Below are 25377 nucleotides of genomic sequence, written 5' to 3' on the forward strand. Positions count from 1 at the left end.
GCCACTGCTGAGCTCTGGACTCCTACCCCTTCACTTTTGGTTACACGAGAAAAATACAACTTTATTGATTTGTGCTGTTGTTAGTCTGGTTTTCTAAAACTATCAGGGAGAGTAATTCATAACTGATACAGCTGTAGAAAGAGCCCCGTGGAAATGTGAACCCTTTTCCCACTAAGTTTTCTATTTGCCTAGATTTGTGTTTCTAGTGCAAACAGTAACTTCTGGAATTCCAGGCCCTCTTTGACTCACTAGTTTTAATGTCTAGAATGAAGCTGGGCATTGTTTCGTCAGGGAAGTTGTTAAAAGCTTTAGACTTCGAGAAGCCATTGAGGAAGTGGCTTTGGTTTCAGCTTTGGTGCACTAGTGATCACCAAGAGGTACCCCCTGAGCCCCAATCCCAGAGGCTCTGGTCCAGTAGATTTAATGTAGGTGCTCTCTTTAACACTTGGAGAAACCACAGGAGCTTGCCTGTATGGGGCTGGACTCCCAGTGGTTCCTAAGTGTGGGTGGGGTACTGAGGGACATTTAGGGACCTGCAGGAGCTATTGGTATTCAATGTGTGGAGGCCGGGCGTGCTAAATCTTCTGTGCTGTGTGGGACAATCCCACGCAGTGAAGAATTATTCCACCCCAATGCCAATAGAACCTCCTTTTAGAAACACTGGGTAGAAGGTGGATCGTGGAGTGTTTCTGTTTTTCCTTTGACTGATAGAGAGCAGGGCTGGTTTCTTCATGAAGTCCTACAGGCACAACCAGGCGGGCATGGAGTCCTACATGACAGTCTGCAGGAGGTGGTGAGAATCCCTGCTTTGTGGGGGCCCAGGGCCGTCACCCGAAGCTTACTCAGGCCGTAGTCCCTCTCGTCTGGGTCGCTCTCGTGTTTTCGCCATCGGCAGCACAGATGCTGGAAGATCATGGTCATGTGGCTAAAGATGATCAGAGGTGGGGGCAGAACCGGCCTTTCGTGGAAAGTCATGATAAGCTGATACCTCTGAAACTTCCACACTTGGTTGGATATGGATTTTACCTCAAAGAATGTATTGCTGAAATAGAGATGAGAGAGAATCAAGTGAGAGATGCCACTCCTTTCTCAGGCACCAGAGCCTGCCCTCCCCTGGCCTCCCACTCCGTCCCAAGACCTCCGAGGAAGGACCCACTTACTTAAAGACGGCGATGAGCAGGTTGACCAGCAGGATGTTTGCCACTAAAAGGTAGCAGGCCATGATGGCCGGCACAATCCAGGCTCCCGTCTTGCAGGGAGGCAACTGAATTATTTTGCCATCCTCCCGGGTCTCATTCTGTCCACAGGGAGCTGAAGGAAGCAACAGAGGCAAGAAATGAGAAACCGTGGTTCTGTGATTAAAAAAAAAAAGAAAAGAAAAAAAGGACTGATCTGAAGGAGAGAGGGTTTTTTTAGATGGAAGAAAAAGATGGCCATCTCAAACAAAAAGGAAAAAAAAAAGAATTCTAAAAAAGCCAAAATAGAAAAATGAAAGCTTTGTGGATATCCCAAGGGATGGATCCCAGAGGGGAGCTGGTTCGGCTCCCGAGTTGTCACCAGACATGAAAGAGGTGTTGGGACGCCCGCTTGCTCACCCTGTCCCTTGCCTCCGACACTCAGTGAAGGATACTGGCTGTCAGGAGGAAGCCTGTCAAGGGCTTTCCTGGGGAGAGGCGGGGGGTGCAGAGTCTCACGGCCCCAGCAAGTTACTTCCAAAATGTGCCGTGGAGGCTGCAGCGTCCAGCCAGGCGTAAGAGCAGTGGCAGCGGGTTATTGATTGGAATTAACACAGGGCACAGCTAATTGCTGTGGGAAACAACCCAGGGCACCAAGCGAAGGATCTGCTGTCTCAGCGTGGAAGGCGTAAAGCAGGGCAGCGCCTTGGGAAGTACGTGGAGGGCTTGCTGCTCGGCGCCCCTGACGGATGCCATTTCGCCGGGAGGCCAATGAGAGGTGATGAGCTGGGACCCTGGAGCCCTTAGTTACCTGCTTTCTTCTGGTGGCATTTCCATCCCGAAAATGTGCTTTTCAAGGGCCCAGGACACAGAACCCAACTGCATTGATTAAGTGGGCAAGTGGGGGGAAAAAAAAAAAGAAAGTTCTGGAGGTGGGGGCGAGGAGGAAGGTGATGTGTGGGACTGGGGGAGTGTGAGTAATGTGCTAATGAGGCCTGCTTGGAGTTTCCAGGTAAATTCAGGGGAAAAGCAAATCCTTCACAGAGCTTCTTAGTGCTGCATGTAGAACATGGCTGGGGAGTGAGACGGTGCCCAGAGGTGAGCAGGGAGACGTGAGGTCCCTCTCCTTCTCCAGCTGCCTCCTACTGGCTTTAGAAGGTGGCCTGCCTGTAGGAAGCCGGCAGGGCCTGCAGTGGTCTCAGCAGTTGCTACAGGCAGCTTTTGAAGGTCTGCTGGGAAGGTGTGCAATGCTGGTCCAGAGTCTCGGCTGGAGTATCTGGCAAGGGGGGTCCATTCCCTTCTCAAGAGCAAACGTGGCTACGTGGGGCATGCCATCATGGTTCTCAACCCTGGCTGTGCTGGGGAGCTTTAAAATACACCGATGCCCCATTCCACCCCCAGACAACTGAACCAGAATCTCTGAGGGTGGCCGGGGAAAGGGTATTTCTTTCCTTTAAAACTTCCCAGGTGCACTCAGGAGAGTCCACTGAGCTAGACTTAGGCTGGCAAGTGTATGTGATTTCTGACATTCTCTCAAGCCCCCAAATGCATGTTCTTAGCCCAAAAGGGGTTTTTAATGTCAGGACACTAAGACAGAAAAGATGCTTTACAGCCAGAAAAGATGCTTCGTTTGGATCCGGCTGTAAGGCGGCTGTGTATTGGGGTCAGGTATGTTCCAGCATCATTGTTACTGGCACGTGGGGCACTAAAACCACCCAAGAGGGTCGTCTGGAAGGAGCTGATTATCTACTCCCTCGGAAGGAAAACCCAGTGACGGAGCACCCCCTCCCTGTGCTTCAGGACGAAGTCCGAACTCTGAGGGGGTCTGGTCCTGTGCCACCTCTTGCCACTTCCTACCCCTCCGCAGCATACACACTGGACTGAGTCTCTCGCGGTTCCTAGAAATGTCACGCTTTCTCTTACTTCCTGATCTTCAGCCATGCTACTTTTGCTTCCAGAAGGCCCCTCCGAAACCTTGCTCCCACTCCCATGCTCCACCTTGGATGCACCCTGTTCAGTTTTCAATGTTCACATAGCTTTCTGGAGCTTTCTGGAACCCACCCCAGCTCACTTTCTGCTCCTTTCCAGCCAGGACTGGGGGAGGTACTGACAGAGACTCTCTGCCGGGCTAAGCTCTGCTCAGGCTCTTCTGGGCTCTTTTTCAGCTAGGCCTGGACTTTTGTCTCTTCATTGTCCTTTTCAGCAAGAATCCTGCGAAGCCACTTTGGCCAGAATTCCCACCCTTAATAACTCATCACCACTGATATCTGCTCCATTTTCTCATCCTCCACCATCCCCCAGCCGATGTCTTGACCACCGTGGCCAGCCCTCGCCAAGAAGCCGGTTCGGCCTGTAGGGCAGGAACCCCCTTACCCTGGTATTTCCTCTTCCTGATTTTCCAGCTACTGAGCTACCCACCGATTTCTGGTTTCCCTGGCTGCATTCAGAGTTGGGCCCAATCTCTCTCTCCTATTGCAAACTGCCATCGTAGTAGCTCCCCACCCCCTTGAATGAAGTCTCCCTTGCCATCTTCCCCAGGAAATGCCGATCCCAGTTCTTTATCTGGGATCCTCAAAAGTGAAGGACCATAGAGACTGGAGGACACCCGTGGGGAGAGCATAGCATGTGCCAGCCTCTGCTCTGGACACTTCACGAGGGGTGACATGCCTTACCCAAGATCGCACAGCTAATGAGGGATAATGCGAGAACCATTCAAACATTCATCCAAAAAAAAAAAAAAAATACCAAGAGTTTGCTACATGCTAAGCGGAACTGGGACTGGAGATACAGTGATGAACGAAGAAGTGAGTCCGGTCTTCCCTCTGACCCCAGAGCTGGTAAGTATTCTGATTTATCTCAAGTGGTCTTTCCCATGTAGTAATACATAATAATAGTAGCGACCACCTAGTGCATGCTTAAATGTCAGGCCCTGTGCTATGAGCTTTAGTTATACCACCTTATTTTAATTGTGACAATATTTTGACACAATAGATATCCTTATTCCCATTTTACAGATGAAGACCTGAGGCTCAGAAAGCTTGAGGATCCTGTCTGGATCTCAGAGTCAGAAAGTCCGTGCAAGCCTTCTTGACTACAAAGTTCCCACTGTGTCTCTGAGGAAAGGGCCTACACAGGGCTGAGGGGAGCCTTTCTCTTATGAACAAATGCAGACACAAGCCGATAGGCATCTGAATTTTTCTCATTTCCGTCAACATGAATAATGGCCTGAGCCATTCAGATGAGGTAACAAAGTCAGAGAGTGAAGAAAGCAATCTCATTCACATTATAGGTATCAGATGTAGGCACCCACATCGCAAAGATTAAGATGCATACCCTTTTAATTCCATCCTATAATATATGTGGAAAAGAAACTTTTTAAAAAATGCACACAGTGGGGCGCCTGGGTGGCTCAGTGGGTTAAGCCGCTGCCTTCGGCTTGGGTCATGATCTCAGGGTCCTGGGATCGAGCCCCGCATCGGGCTCTCTGCTTGGCGGGGAGCCTGCTTCCTCCTCCCTCTCTGCCTGCCTCTCTGCCTGCTTGTGATCTCTCTCTGTCAAATAAATAAATAAAATCTTTGAAAAAAAAAAATGCACACAGTACCTTTTCCCCAAAGAGTAACAGAAAATTAAAATGAAACACTAAGCGGTGTTTGATATAATCAGAGTCATCCTTAAAAATATGATGAAGAAGGGTATTTCTCCAAGATTGTCCCTTCCCTTCCTGTCTGAAGAAACGTCTCAAAAGCTTATTCCAGATCACAGTCAATGGAATAAAGAGCTTAGTTAAGTGTATGACTACATTTATCCTATCTTTTTTTTAAGGAAGGATTTTCAACTAAAAATCCATCTTGAGAAGATAACAGGACAAAAAGGATTCTCCACTTCCTTTTGAAAATCCATACAGTTTGCCAGAGGATTTAGAATTCCATTAGCACAGCTTCTATGGCCTACTCCAAGGGTGAATTAGATTTAGATGGCTCTGCTCTTTTCTCACACAATGCTTTTTTTGGCAAGACAACTGGAGATGCTTCCCTTCGTATGGCTACATCCTTCTAGAAGGTTCCTGATCTAAATGTCTTGGGTGGTGGTGGAGCCAGACAGGAGTTTTCCTTATGGAAGTGGGGGGGCAACTTTCTATTTCTTTCAGCTTCTGGGTAGGGCTACCATCTATGTCTTCCAGTAACGGAGGACAGGAAGAGCAGGTGTAATTGAAAACCAGGGAAGCTCCAACTTCGTAGAGTCAAAAGCACCATCTGTCAGCTCTGCCTCTGACTTCTTTTGTGTTTCATTTCTTTTCCCTTCCCGTAGCCAAACTGCTAGGTAAGAGGCAAAGCAGTAGTGACGTGGCACAAAGGTAACTGTCAGGAAGGAGAGAGAAGAGGCCTCAGTTTCTCCATATGTGAATGGATGGGAATGCTCAGTTTCTCCACATGTGAATGTAGGGAATGCTATTCCCTACAGCATGGGGCACACATGACAACTCAGGAAGTCCAAGATGATTTTAGAATACAGGGGCAGGGCACTGAATAACACTGAATCAGATAGTGAGAAACTGATGACCTTTTCAAGTCCCTTTTGATCTCTCTGACTCCATCAGAAAGAATACGCCAGTTGAGCATAATACTCCTTTAACACTTGCTTCATTTTTGCTGAACTCCCTTATTAGTGAAAATTGGGCAGGCTGAAGGCTCAAACGACTGAACAGAATTTCATAACAAGGTGGTGGTCGTTCTGTTTGTTTTATGGTTATCTTCTATTTCTATAAAATCACACTGATTTTTTAACTTAAGGCCATGATGATACATTTTTTTAAATAATTTAGCTTTGAAAAAGAAGCCAGTTTCTCTAAAAGCATCAAAGACTAGAACACATTTCTACAAAACAATGAATGGTTTATGTGACTAACGATTGAGAAATGCTGGACTAGGTGATTTCCAAGCCCATCTAGCCTGTTATTCTGTTATTCTGTGACTCTGTGTTTCTATGGCGAGGAGTAAAAGACCAGAATAACTCTCAGACTGGATGGTCTATCCCTGGAGCTAATCTATCCCTGTAGGTCTATCCCTGTAGGTCACTTGTAGAAGCCTTACACTTTCCACCCTGAGCCCAAAACCAATCAAATAATTAGCCCCCACAGCCTGACATGCCCCACTGCAGGGGGCACCAATGACAAAGGCTTGGACTCTTCAGGGCTTCTGGTCTACTAGCTATTTGCACACATGTTCAGCCTTGAGCCACTTAAAAAGCACTATTAAACTGAATACGCCTCATTTTTTTTCATCTGGTGAATGAGAAAGCAGGATGTCACAAGCCAAGGTGGGTCATGTGTGAATCGCAGGTGTGGGTGGGGCATGCAATATGGGGGAGAAATTCACTTCCCTCTGTTGCCTTAGTTCTCCAGTCTTGCTATTCAATACATGTAGTTCACATGGTGACAAAATTGTTGTTTTTTGATGTTATTTGAGAGGCTTCAAAATTCCAACCTTGGTATCCATTCTTTGGATCAGGAATTAGTATCAGAAAGATTCTGGGCAAGTCTTGCTGGGGCAGGAGGTAGCCTGTGGCACGGGTCCGTGAGTTTGTTGCCATGACACACTGGATTGACTGCACGAATGGCTCCAGTTTCTCTCCTCCCCCCATAGCAAAGCTCCTTTACCATGTGATCTGACAGTTTCTCTCACCAAACAAGTAGAAACTATTTTTTTGATCCTTGATTCTGAGTTTGGCCATGTGAGTGTCTTTGGCCAATGGAATGTTAGCAAATGGGATCCCCAGAGAACCTAGACAAAACCCTTGAATGCTTCTGTTTCCGCTCTTCCACCCCAGTCATAACCATGAGGAACATGTCCAAGGTAGTCTGCTGGAGGAGGACACACATGCACCTCTGATTCTAGGCACTTCTGCTGCTGGAGCTCAGGCTGGTCTGGATCAGCTGACAGCCAGCTGAGTCCCTGGCACATGACTGAGCCCAGCCATGACCAGGAGAACCGTTCAGCCAGCCCACACCCTCCTGAGCTCGATAGGCTCACAGCTTTAAGGCACACCTTCTAGGGTGGTGGGTCCCTGGGCATCATCAATAGGTAATGTCCATATCCACGGCCAAGAGACAATGACAATACATACTGATAATGCACACTCGACATCCTTTGCATGGTCACAGCTAGGAGAGACAGCCTGCCTTTCAAGGCAGACAAAGCCCTAAGTTCTTCACTACCACCTCCTCCCCCCCAAACTCCCAGTTTAGGGCCATTCCCATCACCAACCAAAGAGGAGCAAATTCACTGAATGACCAATGACTAACCAGACTTTGTCTTTAGAACTTAAACTGAGGTGCAGAAACTTGAGGGAGAGGATGCCAGGAGCTTCACGGAAACATCACTGGAGTCAGACCACGTTAGATCATGTCAAAGGAAAGCAAGTCATCAGAGGGAAGGAGCAGAGAGAGAGAGGAGGGAGGAAAGGGGAGAGACAGGGAGATGACTGATTGATTGAGGCTGGAGGGAAGTGGTGAGAAGGCAGACGAGAGCCGTCATGTCTTCGGAGTCTGGCTTCCCCAAACCACTTCCAGTTTCATTTCCAGTCAGCACACGTCATGCTTTACTTCCTGTCTTTGAATGTCTCTGAGGTTTCCTCTTATACACTTAGAGTCGGTCTTTATTTATTCTAGTTTGAGTGGGTTTTGTTTTCTCACAATTACCATTTTTCTCTTGTTGAGGACAGTCATTCACACCTTAGAGAGAATCAGCATCTTGGGCTAGAAGTTTCTTGAGAGGGGACCATGATCCAGAGTGCTGGGAATTCATGGCAGTTACGGGAGGGGGCTCAGGAAAATGTCAGAAGGACAGAAATAAAAAGCATTTAACTTACAATTTTACTGAGGGCTCACCTCACTCCTTTTGCTATTTGCCTAAACAAACTAGGATTACTGGAGCTTTTTTCTTCTTCAGACCAAAAACCAAAGAAAACAAAAGTCCGAGAAAGTCAAATAAATGATTGACTCTCCCAGATCTCTGTGTCACCGTCCATCTCCACTGTCATTCTTGACTGGAAGGTTCTTGCCATAGCTCCTCATGTGGCAACAATATCCCTTCTCCTTCCGTCACAGATGTGGGGAGCTTGAATCCACTCTCATGGCCTTAACCGTGTAAGGTTTCCCCAGTGGGTCCACACCATCTCAGCCATCATGCCACAGGAGTATGTTTCATGCTTTTGTTTAAAAAGGGATTGCATGGTTTTTCAGAAACCCATTCATCTATTCCATAAGGTGCCTGAAGAGGGAAGAACCAGGCTCTTCTTCAGGAGGGAGCGCCTTATCAAAAGAACCAGCAATCTCCCTGCAGGGCTTCCTGTGCTGAGAAACATCAGTCCTGAGAGCCAGACTCGGCATCTCTCCATGTAGACATACAGACGTACATCACAGACGCGAAGCTGTAACGGCTCCACAAAAATGATCCATGGCTCCCGCCAATTCCCACTGGATCGTGCCCCCAGAGTTATTGACATCAAGGAAACAATCAATGTGGCCCCTAATATTCAGCAAAGCATTTACAAGCAAACACGAGTTCCCGCTGACATTATTTACAAATTCCCTGGTAAGCGACAAGGCAAGAAATCCGTTTACACTCACAGCTCATGCTCCTGGCTCTGTCTGCCGGCCCACTTCCCTCTTGGGGGCCCTCTGGCCCTTCTTGCCTGGCTCTGTTCACCTTGCCCCCTCTCCTGTTACTTGAAGGCCAGCTTCACGTAAACAAGAGCCCACCTGTCTCTGTTTCCTGTTAAAATGTGAGCTTTGGGGCGCCTGGGTGGCTCAGTGGGTTAAGCCTCTACCTTTAGCTCGGGTCATGATCTCAGGGTCCTGGGATCGAGCCCTACATCGGGCTCTCTGCTCAGCAGGGAACCTTCTTCCCTCTCTCTCTCTGTCTGCCTCTCTGCCTACTTCTGATCTCTGTCTGTCAAATAAATAGATAAAATCTTAAAAAAAAATTAAATGTGAGCTTTTCACACTTCAACGGATGCTCTTCCAACAGCAGAAAATCTAGATCAGAGGTGGTCCACATTCTGCTTAAACCTAAACTCCTGTGGGTGGGCTCACCGGTGCCCATCACTTGCTGCCATGTTGTGAGCCCAAGTCCAGCTGTATGCTACATATAAACAGCATTGTGATTCTAGTACATGGTTGCAGGGCAGCACATCTACACATAGTAGATTAACAAATATTTTCTCTCCCCGGGCAACACTGACATACACCAGTTGCAATGAACACTTTCACATTATACGAGTGATCTGTTAAAGGTAAGAAACTCGGGTGCAGGTCAAATGGAGATGCAAGGTTGGGGGGCACAGAGGGGAAGGATTGGGAAAAGCACTTTGCTGTTAATCATGGTTGGAATATTTTAAATAATCACATTGCTGCACACTTCCCATTCGGGGATCTACCTATAATGGGTCCATCTTACTAAGTCATGTTCTGAAGTCCCTGGACACAAGGCACTGACTGTAGGTGGGCTCAGTCTGAGCCCTAGACTTGATGTTTTGCTATCTGTATACTACTCAGTAGGTCAGTTCCTGTATCTGAGCCTCAATGTCCTCATGTCTAAGTTTGACATCACAGCAGTAGAAATAATATGAATAACGGTGATGATGCCTGTCCAGCTTCCGTCATCATTCTTTCAAGTACTAATAGAGTCCCTTAGCCTGTTCTGAGGGCTTGGGGTACATGGGTGATGGCACACCAGAGACCCCTGCCCTTCCACTGCCTGCACAGGGAAGGGGTGGGGATGGGAGTGGGTGGGCAGAAAATAAACACTAATGTAATAAATGAATAAACAAAGTGGTATGCTAGTAGGTGATAAGCATTGTGGAAGAAAAAAGGGCAAGGCAAAGGCAAGAGGATCAGGAGGACGTGTGGGTGGCTGGGAGCCACAGAGAGAAGGTGAGGTGGGAGCCAGTGAGGGTGTTGGACAAGATGCTTTCTGGCGACAGGGTGCATTCGGCAGCAGGCACTGCCAGTGCAAAGGCCCTGGGGTAGTCACATGCTTGTTGCATTCTGTGAGCCACAGGCGAGTTCTCTCGTGTGAAGTAGTGCAGGGAACAGGAACTTAATAAGAGGAAAGATCACTGAGGGGTAGAGGGAGGGCATCCTGGGGCCTTGGGCAGATCCAGTCAGATAGTGATAAGGTGCTATTGCTTACTGTCATCCTTCCTGGCTCTATTAAAGAAACAGTAATTCCCCTTCACCCCCTTCACCTAATTTAGCTCCTGCCTGGTAGTTTCTTGCTCTACTAAGTGAGCCCTCTCTTCATGGCTTCTGTTTTTTCTCAACAGCTCCCTGATGCCCTTAAATGAAATTGGGACCAAACCCCTGTCCCCAGGTGGGAGAGCTGAAGCCGGCTGAATTTTGGTCCTGCGCAGTCTGCAACAGGGACTCTCAGACTCCCCTCTGTACCCTCCTGCCAGAGAGAAATGGGGGAACTCATTTAAACTGGTACCCGGGCTCACACGAGCATTCTCACGATCCCACCCATGTGAAGGGCTGTCCTGCCTCTATTGGCCAAAGGCAGAGCTGATTTCTCATCTGACTTGAGCTAAATCACCTTTTCTAGACAGAAGAAACACTCACAGTGCGAGCCTGGGGGAGGGAACAGGGTTCGCAAGATGGCTTCGGAACACAAACCCACCTTTTGTCCTTGCAGCGAAACCCTTTAGCGGCAGCTGCTTGGTGCCAACTGCTGTACCCGCCGTGTCAAAGAACAACAAGCCCAGGTACAGGCGAACCCCCTCGGTGCCTTGAATATTTTAACCTTCCCTGGTGCAGGACTCCCACCAAAAGCTGTGACCGGCGGATAAGTCTGAAAAACGTGTGGACCGTTGTACTCAGCAGAGCGCGCGGCTCTCACAGTTAATGAAGAGAAAGGGCGGGTTTGAGCTCCCAGCTCCTGAAGACAGGAAGGTTGTGACTGCTTTTTTAAGTGAAATGGATGGTTGATGTAGCAACTGCATTTTCCTCTCAGACCTGGGTTCTCCCCCTTCCTCCAACAAGGATGCCCCTGTTTTCACAAACCAACAGCTGAGTTGAAGAGAGTACTGGAAGAGAGATGACTTCACTTTGTCATTGCACAAAGCACACGCCGCTGATGAGACAGCTGACCTGTATTTGTTTTTTAAAACCACGGCCATCCCATTTTTAAAATAAGTTTCTGCTTCATGAGGCTCCACTCTAGTAACACCGGGTGGTGGTGTTTCCTGTGGCCAAGCCGGTCTGAGGAGACCTTCGGGAGAATGTGAACATTAAATTACAAGCAGTATGAAATGGGCTCGTTTCTGAGGCCTGCCTAGAAGAAGAAAAAGCCGGGCTTCCCTGCTCTATGCCTTGACTCATCATGAAGCAAAGGCTGCTCTCTGGGTTCTCTGGCCAACCAGCTAGTGGGCTGCAAATGCGGGGCGTTTATAATGGAATGTTCTTTCTTTCCCCATATATTGTCCAACCATCGAGGCAAAGGAGAATGATTAATATGCAGGCTCTGGGCCACACACTGACATATGTGTCATGACACATACACACATGTGGGTGAGCACAGCCACACCCAGGAAGAGAGGAGAGAGAGCCGCTAAGAGAGCTGCGGGGTCAAGTTCAGCTGGACTGCTAAGTTAGCTAGCAAGATACAGAGCAGCGGCCTCCCATGCGCATCTGCCGTCCGCCCAGCTACAGTCAGATCCCAGCGTGAGATGCAGTGCTGCTGTAGGTGACAGGAAACCAACGTCTGACGGAACGAGAGTGATCACCGCTCCTTGGGGCCGCAACAGAACGTGCCAACGTGGACAGACATATAAGGCGGATGTTCATCTATGGGCTTTCAAAGAACAGGGTTGATGCGGCTCTGATCAAACAAGTTTCAAACTCAGGTACAAGGATTTAGAATTTTTTTTTTTAAAGATTTTATTTATTTATTTGACAGACAGAGATCACAAGCAGGCAGAGAGGCAGGCAGAGAGAGAGGAGGAAGCAGGCTCCCTGCTGAGCAGAGAGCCCGATGCGGGGCTCGATCCCAGGACCCTGAGATCATGACCTGAGCCGAAGGCAGCGGCTTAACCCACTGAGCCACCCAGGCGCCCCCTAGGGTTTAGAATTATATAGCAAACAAACCATAGTTCCAACCATCTTAGAGATTCTATGTCAGAGTCTATACCGGATGCTTTCATATTAGCTCATTTTATCGTCATAATTAACAAATTCGCTTCTTTAAAAAAGGTAGTAAAGGTTACAGAGGCTGAACATGAGGACAACGTGGTGAAAATCCTGCAAGAAGCACTTGAGGGTTTCCCATCGGCTCATTTGACAAATAATAAAACACTTGCTATATCCCAGGAAGTATTCTGCATGCTTTATAAATTTCAGCTCCAAAAAAACCAGGAGAAAAATACAAGGTAGTGTCTTAGTGAGTCAAACTGTCCTAATAAAAATGCCATTCACTGGGGGGGCTTAAACAACAGATATGAACTTCCCCCAGTTCTGGAGGCTGGAGAGTCTAAGACCTAGGAGCCTGATGAATCCGTTCTCCAGCGAGAGCCCTCCCTCTGGTCTGCAGACAGCCATCTTCTCACTGTATCCTCATATGGCAGAGAGAGAGAGAGAGAGAGAGAGAGGGGAAGCAAGCCTTCCACTGTCTGTTATTAAATGGGCACTAAGCTCACCATGAGGGTCCCTCTCGTTTCCTCTAAATCTAGTTACCTTCTAAGGGCCTCAACATAGTCACACTGGGGCCTGGGGATTCAACACATAAATTTGGGGAGAAATAATTTAGTGCATACCCACTAGGTACTATTTTGTCCATTCTACAGATAAATAAACTGAGGCCCAAATAGGAAGTCACTTGCTCAACGGCACACAGCTAGTAAGAGGCCTCAGAGCCTGAACTCCTAAGACATTCCATCATCTTAGCTACCATACTGTTTCATGTCTCATGATGAGGCAGTTGACGCTGCGTTAAAGTTGAAGGTCCAGATGTTTGCATATAGACTTTCCTTGTGTTTCATTCTTTTGTCTGGGTCAGGCGCCCCCAAATGGTGATATCCATAGGGAATACTCTGATGAAGACTTCTCAGAGTGTAAGTTTAAGCATAAGTAATTTTTGGCCAACATGCTTACTTTAGAACCACATCTATGTGGATAATACATTCAATATAAATGGAAAATGTAGATTGATCACCACAAATATAGTGCAAGAAATCACAAAGCCCAGTTTTCATTTTATTGATTGTCCACTGCTGCTTTTGGAACTGAGTAAGCTGATATTTTTTGGAAGGTTCATGAACAATAATTCTTGACCCAGAAGTGCCATTCATGGGGTGCTGGACAAGCTGCTTCATCTCATAGGTTTGAAACTCTATCTCAGTCCTCTTCAGGTCTCCTTTACCCCAGTCAACTGTGTAAACAGTCTGTTTTTAACCCACGGAAACAGAGATCTCCCCACTTCACTAGAAGGTGTAGATGGGCCCAAGCATAAGCAACTGGCTTAGGCACAGCTGTTTGCATCCGCCGTGACCGAGGGCTTCATTTAGCACCACGGTGTGGGGTCTGCAGTGGGATCTGTTGGGAAAAGGGTGAGGCATGGCCTAAAATAATGTATAATCAGTGAACAGAGCCAAACCTTGTTTTGCTGTGTGTCGTGAGCAATTAGCCTATTACTTCACGTTACTAGGTGAGTGAAGGAACTGGTTATATCCGTGGTTGCCATGGATATGCTCCGCTCCAACTGATCCCAGATTACAATATGATATTGAGTTGAGGACTATCAAGCAAAGGGATCCGGCCTGACCGACTGGTGGAAGAGTGTGAGCATCTGAGACCAATCGAGATGTTCACAGTCATGTTTATGTGCTTCAGAATCAGAGAGAACTGCCATCGTTAAGACAGGCACACAGGGCCCCGTAAGCAAAGTGGGGCCATGATATATTCATTGCAGTGCTCTTTTCATTTAATTAATTAGGTTTTCATATGAATGAATGAATTTTTTTGGTACCTGTGCCTCATTCAGGCCTGTTTGTAGTCTAAGTTGTATTTCCACACAACTGACCCAGAATATTGATCCATGAATAATGGTTCTTAATCTGCTCTACTTTGAGATTTGAAGAGGTAAAGCCAAGGAGGTTTCCATCTTTGTGTGGATTTGGCAGTCTGAATTACTTAGTGGTCAAGACTGGAGTTACTTCAGAGTCTGGGACTCTTTATTTGTGTAGAATCTTCTTGCTAGGCAATCTGTAGCTAGCTTAATTTAACACATGGTATACATGTAAAAACAATGGACTTGCATTTCTTAAAATTACATAGTACAGATTTTTTGTTGTTGTTGCTAATTTGGATTTAGTTGGCATTTCATATTAGTAAAGGTTTAGACCATATTATGCAATGACATTGTAAAAAGTTAATTTGCCAGACAAGCAACATTTGGCTATTTCTTTCTTCTCCACCTAAGAGAATCCTGGTGTAAATTAAGTCGATTAAGTATTGGGTCATTCTGACATGACCACATCACTGTTGGGTAGAGTAGATCCAAGCACCAAATGTCCATGGGATGTCCGGCAAGTCATTTAAGAGTAGAGAGAAGCCAGCCCATTGCAAACGAAGTACTGGATTCCAAATGGCTCCAGCACAGGAACTCTTCTCCCAGTCTCTCAACATTCTCTTCTTTTGCTCCATTGTCTTTCATTCTCTTTTATTTGCATGCTGATTTTTTGAAGCGATTCTGAGGTCAATTTTCTGTTCCCCCAGAATAACAATGCCATTTGTTTTGAGCTGGCCAGAAGATCCAGTGTCCCCCTCCTGCATGTCCTAGCTAATGCAAGGCCCTTGACATCTGCTTTGAGGTTGCACAGGGGAAGAAGCCTCCTCTCTCCAGATTCTCAGAATGCTGTGAAAGCCAGTCTCTATCAATGCTGCCGTATTGCACCTGTACACACGAGACACAGAGAGCCCTGGAACCGTGCTCCAGAGCCCGCAGTCTGCGTCCAAATCCCAGCTCCACCATTTGTTAGCTGGGCAACCTATGGCAGGCCACTGAAGCTCTCTGGGCCTCAGTTTCCTCTACTATAAATTGGGTGATAATCAAAAGTACCTCAAGAGTGTTGCTGCAGAGGGAAATGGGTTGTCGATCCACGTAGAGCTTTAGATAGTGCCCAAAACGTAGTGAGCACTCAGTAAATGCCGCCGTCCCTGTAAGAGGCCCTCTGGCTGAAAGCCCCCAGCCCAGGCTCCTGAGCCAGCTGCCAGGTTTCAAAGTTCAGCACCAGCTCTCGAATAGCTGTGCACAGAGGCAAGTTACGTATTAGGTCAAGCTGTATGACTGGTTTCTAGAGAAATGGCAACGTCACAGGGTTCAGTCGAATACATGCGCGATATTCTCTGTGCCTCGGTTCATTTGTCCATTAAAAACAGGGGCCATAATCTTACCTTCTAGGATTATTATGGGGAGGAAATGAGGGTGCATTCACAAACACGTGGGACAGTGCTTGATATACAGACAGCCCACTTAAGTATTCGGTATTATTATTTGTCTTACCCTCACATCTCATTACCACTTGAGACAAACTGTCCCCAAGAATAGCCTGCTTAGTAATCCTTCTTGCTTCTGTCAATCAGACTTTCTGTCGCATGTGCAATGCCCATCCTGTCCTCCAAAGCTTGGTCTCAGTCTGTCCAACTGCCCCACCCCTGCCATTCCCTCCATTTCTACCACATCTCCTGGCTTTTGTATCTTACCAAGGACACGGTGTTTTTACATTTAAGCCACCAGTGGTTCTTGTGGCATCTTTGTCTTCTTCATATGAGGTGTGAGGGTCTAGGGAGGACGTGACATTTCTTCTACTTTGTGTCCTTTCAGGGGATGATTATTTTATATCTTTAGAAAAATTCCTTAAGTTGTATGTAAGTATGGGACCTCCTAGCATCTTCCTGTGTGTGTGTGTGTGTGTGTGTGTGTGTGTGTGCGTGTGCGTGTGTGTGTGTGTGTGTGTTTTACAACGGACTTAAAAAATAACTGTAGACTTAAAGAAAAGTTGCAAAGCTAGTCCAGAGAATTCCCAAATGCCCTTTACCCAGTGTCCTCTAATGTTAGAATCATCCACAACCATTTTACATTTGCCAAAATGAAGAAACCTACATGCATCCACTTCTACTAATCAAACTTCAGACTTGATCCAACATTTTACCCATTTTTCACTAATGTTCTTTCTCTCTCTCAGGATCCCATCTAGGACACTAAGTTGCATTTGGTCATTCTGTCCCCTCAGTCTCCTCTGGTTTGTGACAGTTCTTAGTCTTCCATGTTTTCAAGACCTTGACAGTCTTGAGGAATCCCAGCCTGTTTTACAGAGTGGGAAATTAACTCCCAGTCTGTTTTACAGAGTAGGAAATTAATAATTTGAGTTAATTTTATTTTCTCCCCCTAATGATTAGACTGGGGTTATGGACTCTTGGGAAGAACACCAAAACATCAAATGTCCTTCTCATCATATTATCTTGGGGGTATATGATACCAACATGACTTCTCATTGGTGATGTCAACCTTGGTACCTCTGTGGGTCTACAATTCTTACACAGAATTCTCTGTACACTATAGTTACCGAGAGACTATCCAAACATTCATGGTAAGTATCTACAATGCCAAAACCACAGCATTCTGAAGCACTGAACAGGCTTGCTCAGTTGTTCTCAACCTTATCAGACCCAACACCTTTTTTTAAACAATAAATATTTTCAAATGCCTTGCTTACTATTCTGAGTAAAAAATTTATAGAGGGTAAAATTTATCTGTACTCATGGTCAATGAGTACAGTAAAATCAATATAATATCCAAACTTTAATATAAAGTTAGTAAAATTATATAAAAAATTATATAAATTATATAAAAATTATATTAAAAATTATATTAAAAATTATATATAAAATTATATAAAATTTATATATAATATAAAGTTAGTAAAAATACAAGGAAAATGACATGTAATAAAATAATAAACATTTCCATATATAAATGCTCAGGTCTGACTACTCTATAAGCCCTAGTAACGCGGTCAGATTCTTATACCCGTAGGAAGGCCGTTCACAAATGAGACAGACACAAATGTACAGATTGATCAAGGACTCAAGGACAGTGAGTGGCACTGTCATTGGTGAGCTCATTTTCTCAAGGGGTGAACCACACTTGGGAAAGGTCCAAAGCCAAGAAAATAACCACCGCCCTCAATTTTCATGGTGTTTCTTTCCTGGAAAAACCCACTGCTTACGGAAACCATGCAAAAATATTATGCCTTTAAAGGTATGATGGAGTTAGGCTCTGATGACCATAACACACGTGTGTATGTGCTGGAACAGCACAAAGCTGTGTGGGGCAGAGAAGAGTGCTTGATTGTGGGAATATCCTGCGCGTTTTAGGACACAGGTTCTCCTTGGACTCCACCTGCCAAATGCTAGTGGCACACCTGAATCAGAGAGGGCAAAGAGACATACTCCTTGAATTTCAAGACAAAATTTCCAAACTACAGGGGCCATGTTGCCCTAGTCAAGACTACCACCAGTGTAGCTGATGTTCAATGGCTCCTGTTCATTCCTCGGAGCTGGGCGCGGGTCCATGTCACCAGCACAGGAAGGCAAGACTTAACCTGGAAGTCAGGTCTTTCAGCTCCTAATCTGCACAATCTGGTGCTTGTCAGAACCTCAAGAGGACCCACTGGTAACCCTTGGATTGTTGCTGCTTGATCAAATCATGCAACTCACATCACCTACACACATGCCTATGCACATGCTTACGTACACACACCCCACCATCACTGCCACAACTCAATTCCTGCAATGAGTCTACCCTTCGTAGACTTTCCCTTAAACGTAGGAGAATATTCATTACTTTACATTGGCCTAAAAGGCCCTGCTCAACTTGACCCTCATTTGCCCTTCAGCTTTATTTCATACAATTTCTCCCCCCCGCCCACGCATGTTGTTCCTACCATGCTGGTCTCCTCTCAGTTACTGTCAACAGTTACCTCCTCCCTGCTACAGGGCCTTGGCACGTACGATCCCCTCCTCCCTGGCTCCTTTCCTACTTGTTGTCTGGCAAGCTCCTACTTACTCTGCACAGCATAGCTTCAAAGTCACTTATTCAGAAAGCCCTTCCCTGAGTCTCCTTGTGTAAATACTCTAGTTTCTTCTATTTCTTGAATATACACTTATCAGAGTTTAGGATTCAGTATTTGTGCGATTCTGTGTTTGATACCTGATGCCTCCACTAGGCCCCCCAAGAGGCAGGAGCTTCCCTGGCTTTGCTTGTTATTGTACTCCCAGCACACAGCCTAGGGCCCGGTAACAGAGGACGTTCTAAATCTTTGCGCAACATGTGAAGAGAGGAATAATTTCGTTCTACTGGGTTGACTAGAAGGCAGACACAATAGGGCACACAAAATCACGGCTTTCCATGATGGGCAGGAGCAATGGAACCTTGGTTCTGCTTTGCTGGGAAGACAGAGAGGCATGCTATCTGAGACTGTTTCTTTTGGCTTTGTTGTTTCAGTGGGCTTGGTTTCAAAAGGACACCATAGCACAGAGAAGGCTGGGAGGACCTCTGTTTAGACAACTCAAAGCTCCTGCGTCTGTCTGGAGCTAACTTCCCTGCTAGAAGGAACTGGAGGCTCAACTAACAGCTTTGCAAGCATTCTAAGACTCAACCCGGTAAGTACGCCTGGTACACTTCTTCCTTCCCCGGGTATTACCAATATCATCCTATCTCTGAATAGCTCTGGATGTTGTCTCTTTTAAAGTGCAAATTTCAGCTTCGTTCTTTCCCAAACTTCGGTCCTTTGGGTATCACTTGCATTAATTTGGCACATCTGCACGTCACCAGTGCTATTATTTATTAATGTTTATCTTTGAACCCATCACGCCCTGACATTGATGCAGATTTTAGCTTCAAAACACACACTAATAGGCATGAACTCCTGTATTTCTGGGGCTTGTTATATTCATTTGGGAAGGATTGCTTTTTCTTCACCATGTTCCGGATGTGGAGGTGGGGACGCACACGAAAGCAGACCTCCTTCCTGTCCTTAATTTGTTAAGAACGCTGATGAACAGAGAGGTCCGCTCACTTGCAAAGCCACAGAGTGATTGGCGCTGACAGAGCAGGGATTCTGAGTGTCTGGCTCCTCGTTCTGACCTGGGCTCTCCCTGGTCACGCAGACTCAAAGCATTCTTAACCCAGTTCTCCCGCCACACCAGGCACTCCATAAATGTGAATTGTGATGGGACTAATCACTCCTCAAAGCCGACCCTTCTGTGAGGCTTTTCCCCCTGAGGATGTCGTATGCAGTACATGCTGCTGGTACCTGGGGAGCCAACACCTTTCAGCAGGCTCTTCCCAATTTGTAATATTCTGAGCCATCTGTGAGCCATGTCTCATTTACAAATGCTTCATTCTTCCTGTTTACGTTACTGGGAGGTTCACAGTTTGGATGATGAATGCTATTCTGACTTCCTCATAGGAGTCAGGTAAATCTCCTCTTGGGAGGGAGGATGTATTTTTCATGTGAGTGTCTAACTCATCCATGATGGTGCTTCTGAGAATAGCCAAGGTATCACCACCCCAGGGCCAGAGAAACTTTCAGTGAGGCCCCAGAATGGCTCCAACACTGGAGGGAGCTCCCCTCCTGACTCTGGAAGCCACCACTGACTTCTGGAAGATTCCCTGCCCTCCTGTCAGCATATGGTGGTGTGCTGTTTCCTGCACTACGGCAGAGCTGCTGATGCTGTTTTTAAATTCAGTCCATAATTTAGAATTAAGTCACACACTGGACCCCAAGCATTCCACCACGACATGTTACACCAACCTGAGCTGCTTTCGACCTTAAACTCTGATCACACTGGCGTTCTTTCTGCTCCTTGCCGAACACATCTAGATCACTCCAAACGCATGGCGTGGGTCCTTGCTGTTCCCTCGGACTGGAACATTCTCTCCCCTGTTCTTGCCACACCTGTTTTCATCATTCATGCTGCAACGCAACCTTATCTCTTCAAGGCCTTTCCCTGACCATCCTATGTTAAACTGCACTCCCAACTCCTCAGCCAACGACCCCCTTGTCTATTACTTGGACTTACTTTCCTCGTGGGACTTATTTTGACCCCCCCCATTGGCTTATTTGTTTACTAATGGCCTATCCCGCTCTTGCCCCAAGGAGGATGTAACGCCCACCAGAGAAGGGATCTCTTGCTGACTGCTTCCTCTCTAGTGCCGGCTAGGGTACTCCGTAAGTTGTTGCTCAGTACACAAACGCAGGACTGGGGTCCAGTCCCCACAGTGAGGTGCAGGGGTTAAAGGAAGGGCTGTGGGGTCAGCTGGATGCAGCCGTCTGTTTTCATGGAGAAATAAGAACACAGGCTTAGGAGTTCGATAGGGCTGGACCCCAGTTCCACGTCCGTCGGCCTGGCTGTGCGCCAGAAGCAAGTTATTCCACTTCCGCTCTTTATGCGCAGCCGCAGTAAACCAGGACTCAGCACGCTGCTCCGGGATATCACATGCCTGGGCCCAGGCCAACCTCAGTACTGGGATCTCAACAAATGCTAATTGACTTCCCTTACCTTACAAATGCCAGAAGAAACCCACGAAACTCATGACAGCCCCTGTAACACACTTGACAGCTAATAAAGAACTCGGGCGTCCTTACGTTTGGTACAATCTGCGTTAAGTACAACTGCCATACATTTTTCAAAAAGCAGTGACATTTTCGATTCTTGGTTATCTTATGCAGGCTCCTGAGCGGGGATAGAGTCTTAAATCCGCTGAAAAGAACAGAGTCTTTCAGTGCATGACCTAGCTAATAGAGGTATCCCTCCCCTGTATATTCAATTACTCGCCGTATAATAGAACCGGACGCACCACAGAGAGTTTGGTAGCTGAACAGTACGTTCCTCAGGTGGCATAAGTGACTTTGAAGTACCTGTCAGCAACTAGCCTTCCTGGAGGCATACTGCAACTGCTCAGTTCACAGTGGCATTTTGCTTCGGAAGCCCTTGTTCGGAATATTAAAAAGGGCATGCAGCAGACTTCATTCCTTTGCTTCAAGGACTGTAATTTTGTAAAGCTGGACCCCATGGTCTACTCAGGAGAGAGTTGCTGGCTCCAGCAAATGTTTAAAGACGGTTTGAATTGGGTCCAGTGGTGCTCAAGTTGGTCGGTAACTATCACTATGAGTCTGAGCACGGGGAGTGTGGTTCTCTTTCCTGCTTCGTCCCGATGATGAGCTGGGCGGATTGAACTGGACAATGTCACAGGACATCTGAGGTCACACAAGCCACTTTTTCTGTTAGTGCAGGATAGTGCTCTCCTGTTGTTTGAAAAAGTCACTGGCTTTTCGCAGATGTGCACTTGGGAAGAGTTGAAGTTTCCTAGACTTTGCCTTGATCAGCAACATTTTTGGTGAATTCTGAATGATCAGTCAGGCCTCTGGGTTCTTCTCATTCTTCACTGCAATGGCAGTTGGCTTTATTCTATCTGAAATTCATGCCCAAGAGCAGAAGATGGGACCTACTGGTGTCCAAAAGTGGTTTGTCACGTTGGCTGTTGTGACTCCATCCATCATTGCCTGATGTCCAGCTTGGCCTTTGGTCTGAAGTCAGTGAGCAGAGCAGAGTGGGATGTGGAACTCTGTAAGGGATGGCACATGGGGGCTGGCGTGCTTTGCTCCTGGCTTCAGGTTGTGAGAACTCGGGATCTTTTCAGATCTGTTTTCGAGGACTTTGCAGACGTCGAGAGCAACTCTCTTGCGCCATTTTTCTTTGTGAAGCAACAAGAAGTTGAATTTTGGATTCTGAGAGACAAGGTTTGCTCGAACTCAGCACTACTGACTTTTTGGGTTGGCTAATTCTCTCTTGGGGGGGGGTGTCCTGTGTACCCCAACACGTGCAGTAGCATTCCTGGCCTCTATCATTAGATGCTGTAAGCCCCCTCCAAGTTGGGACAGCCAAAAATACTCTGAGGCAGTGCCAAACGTTCCTGGGAGGCAGGGGCTGGGAGCGAAACCGCCCCTGGTGGAGAACCTTCTCTGCGGGAGATTTCATGGTCACATGTAAACTTGGATATTCCAGTTTCTCTGGGCTGTCCTGGGGCTTTAAGACCTTTGAGTTTCCTGGGAAATAGATTTCTGATGGACCTGCAGACAGGCAAAGGAGGAACTAAAGGCAAAGATCTGAGAGGGTGGAACCCAAATGTACTTGATTCCTCTTCTCTCTTCCTCCCTCTCATCTTCTAGCAGTGAAGCAGGGAGTGGCACAGATGAGGGGCACCTTGGCTGAACTGGAGAAGCCGGAGCTGGGAAGCCCAGTGCCTGCAGACAAAACTGGGAGGGCCTGAGGATTTCTGAACTTCAAGCAATCCTGCTATATCAGTTCAGGCATCAGCAAATTCCTGCCGGCAGCATGGAAGACGGTTTCTGGAGGCAAGCTGGGCATCAGCCGGGGCCCTTGGCAAAGCTGCCATGTAGGCAAAGCTGTTTTTGCCGCCACCTCTCTTTCTGAACCTCCCCCACACCCTGTCTCACTTTCTCTGCCCTCCAGGCACACAGTCGCCTGCGCTGTCCTCTAGCTGCTAAGTCTGACTTGCCCAGCCTGAGCCATCTGCTCGTTATCTGCCCCCAGTCTCACTCTGCTTACCCGAATGCTGATTCAGCTATTTGGGGGGTTAAGACTAAAGATTCAAATACCTCACACTAAGGGGAGAAGAGTCAGTAGGTTTAACCTATTCAGGGGATGTTTTGATTCACTGAAGCTTGCTCCTCCTCTTCGAGAACACATTTGGGAACAAATGGCCTTGCCATAGCTTATCCAGTTTCCCTGAAATGAGCATCCTGGTTGCATATTTTCCCAGTCATGGTCTCCCCACCTGGCGATCACAGCCTTTGAAATCCATACACTGGAGAATCAACTTACAAAGGGGCTTCACACAAGGTGAGCTGTGAGTTTCCCATAAAAAAAAATGACCCAAAATTCCTGAGCCTGGCCTACAAATGTCTTTACAATCCCCCCTTTCTAGCCTCTTCTCCATTTGTTCACTCAAACTGGGTGAAAAAGATGAACACAGACCCTGGCACCCACTCTCCAAAAATGCATGTTGTCCAGAGGGGGCTATACAAAGCAAACCAGACAAAATCAATATAATGCCACATGTTGGCCCAGGGTAGGTCAAGGCGGCCTGGGAGCACCTTGCAGGGGTACTAGCTCCAGTGGCTGGTCCAGGGAGGGAGTCTTGCTGCCATCTCCACATACCTATACCTGACACACCTTGTTACCTCCCTCCAGCTTTGTACCTGAGTGTCCCTCCGTCTAAATGCCCTCCCCTCACCTTCTGGAAAACTCTTTTATGATCCAGTTTATCTGCTACCCCCAGGAGAATTTCTCTCTGGCTGTACTTTTTCCTCTCTTGCTTTGCTTTGCCATGTCTCCCCCTGCTCACCCTCCAAATAAGTCTGTTCTTTTCTTTAAGCTTATATGCCCATTCCAGGGCAATACAGAAATACGTATCATGGTGATTTGCAACGATGTGTTTACTTGTCTTCCCTATGAAACTTTTTTCAAAGCCGAGGCAACAAAGTGTATCTCTTTTTAAAGCCCCAGCTCCTAGCACAGCGCCTGGCACACAGAAGGTCTCAGTAAAGGTCACTGTATGAATGAATTCATCCAAACTAGAATCTGGAAGATGTGATCACAGGTTGCCTGCTTTATTCCCTTTTGTCTTACATTGTGGGATTTTTATACGGGAGAGCCCATAAAACATACATGTCCAGTTTAAAATGAAAACTCACGTAACCACAACCTGGGTCAAGAAATTGCTCTCCTCTATTCCTAGCTCATCAGTGGGTGTCATCTCTCCAACCAAGTATGTCATGAAGACAAGAACTCAAAATTCTCTATCCGACCTGAAGTTATTGGGGTCTCCTGTGAAGCATGTTCTCAGCTTGTACCTCAGGCCTGAGATTCCAGATACCACAAGCTTGGCTGAAAGCCAAGCAATTCAGTCAAACATCACTTGGCAGACGTGGCCTGAAATCTAGCCGGAGGAAGCTATTCGCTCCACTGGACAGTATCTTGTACGAGATCTCGAGTACCTTACTCTCCCCCTATGTATCAAGATTGCAGGTTTATGTGGACTCTGTCACATTTGAGGAAAAAACTGAACACGTGAGCCTCTCTGCTAATAGATAACTTGCGTGGAGATGGGTTGATTTTTTGGTGGCTGTTAATACGGATCAGCTAAAATCTTGCCATGTGATCGGAAGTGGTGTACTGTGCTCTGCTTTGAGTGAAAAGCAGCCATCTGCCTCACTGCATTTGGTCAGAACACTGTGCCTTTGGAAAGGCCTGCAGTTCCAGGAGGCATGGCAACCCCCCTCGGCGCGACACGGCTCCAAGCTGGCAGGGCTGACTATGCGGGTCTCATCCAGTCCTGCTGCTGGGCCCCCCGGGCCTCTCTTCCTTCCCCAGCTGCCCTCTACACGCAAGGACCAGCCTCCCTGCCTTCTTCCATTCCTCCTCTTTGCCTTTATCCAGCCCTGTCTCCCCTCCTTCCTTTCTTTCTTCCCTTCCTTATAGCTGTCCAGCAGTAACCTCTATATACAGAGTAGAATAAGGACTTGTTCAGTAAGTATTTCTTGAGCCTGGCTATAATTCTTTTCTTGAACATAAATTCAGCTAAATTTCAGCAAGTTGTCAATTCTAGGGTCTTCTGATTTCACTTTTCCTTGTGTGTGTGTGTGTGCGTGTGTGATGCATGAATCCACTATCACTGTATTTAACTTTAACTCAAATTAAAACACTTTGGGGGGTAAAGCAAATAACAGCCTTATTCTCGTTCTGTTCCTTGCTTCACAGGGTTTAATTCCAGCACAATTTTCTGAGCATCTACTATGTGACAGACACAGTCTGAGACACTGAGGCTACAGCAGGGAGTAAGGCAGAGGTGGCCCCTTTTCTCATGGGGCTGGTATTTTAAAGGGTTTTTATATTCTAGAACTGAGCTGTCCAGGGTGGTAGCCACTAATGACATGCAGCTATTTAAATTAATTAAAATTATATAAAATGTAATATTCACCGTCTTCGTACTGGCCCCCTTTCAAGGGCTCGCTAAGCCCATGACTAGCAGCTAGGTATTGGACAGCACAGATCTAGACC

At 46.9% G+C, this 25377-nt stretch overlaps 1 protein-coding gene across 10 annotated transcripts in view; it reads right to left on the reverse strand.

The window, feature by feature from the left end:
- The window catches only part of TRPM3 (transient receptor potential cation channel subfamily M member 3), a 797862-nt gene that overhangs the window by 18125 nt on the left and 754360 nt on the right, over positions 1 to 25377 (reverse strand). For all 10 annotated transcript variants that reach the window (XM_047699836.1, XM_047699834.1, XM_047699832.1 and 7 more), the window contains 2 exons: positions 1161 to 1311; positions 843 to 1042 (listed from right to left, as the gene is read on the reverse strand). In XM_047699836.1, coding sequence (XP_047555792.1) covers positions 843 to 1042; positions 1161 to 1311 — 351 coding nt within the window. The remainder of the gene's footprint in view (positions 1 to 842; positions 1043 to 1160; positions 1312 to 25377) is intronic.

This window comes from Lutra lutra, chromosome 13 (assembly GCF_902655055.1).
Source record: "Lutra lutra chromosome 13, mLutLut1.2, whole genome shotgun sequence".
Taxonomy (NCBI): domain Eukaryota; kingdom Metazoa; phylum Chordata; class Mammalia; order Carnivora; family Mustelidae; genus Lutra; species Lutra lutra.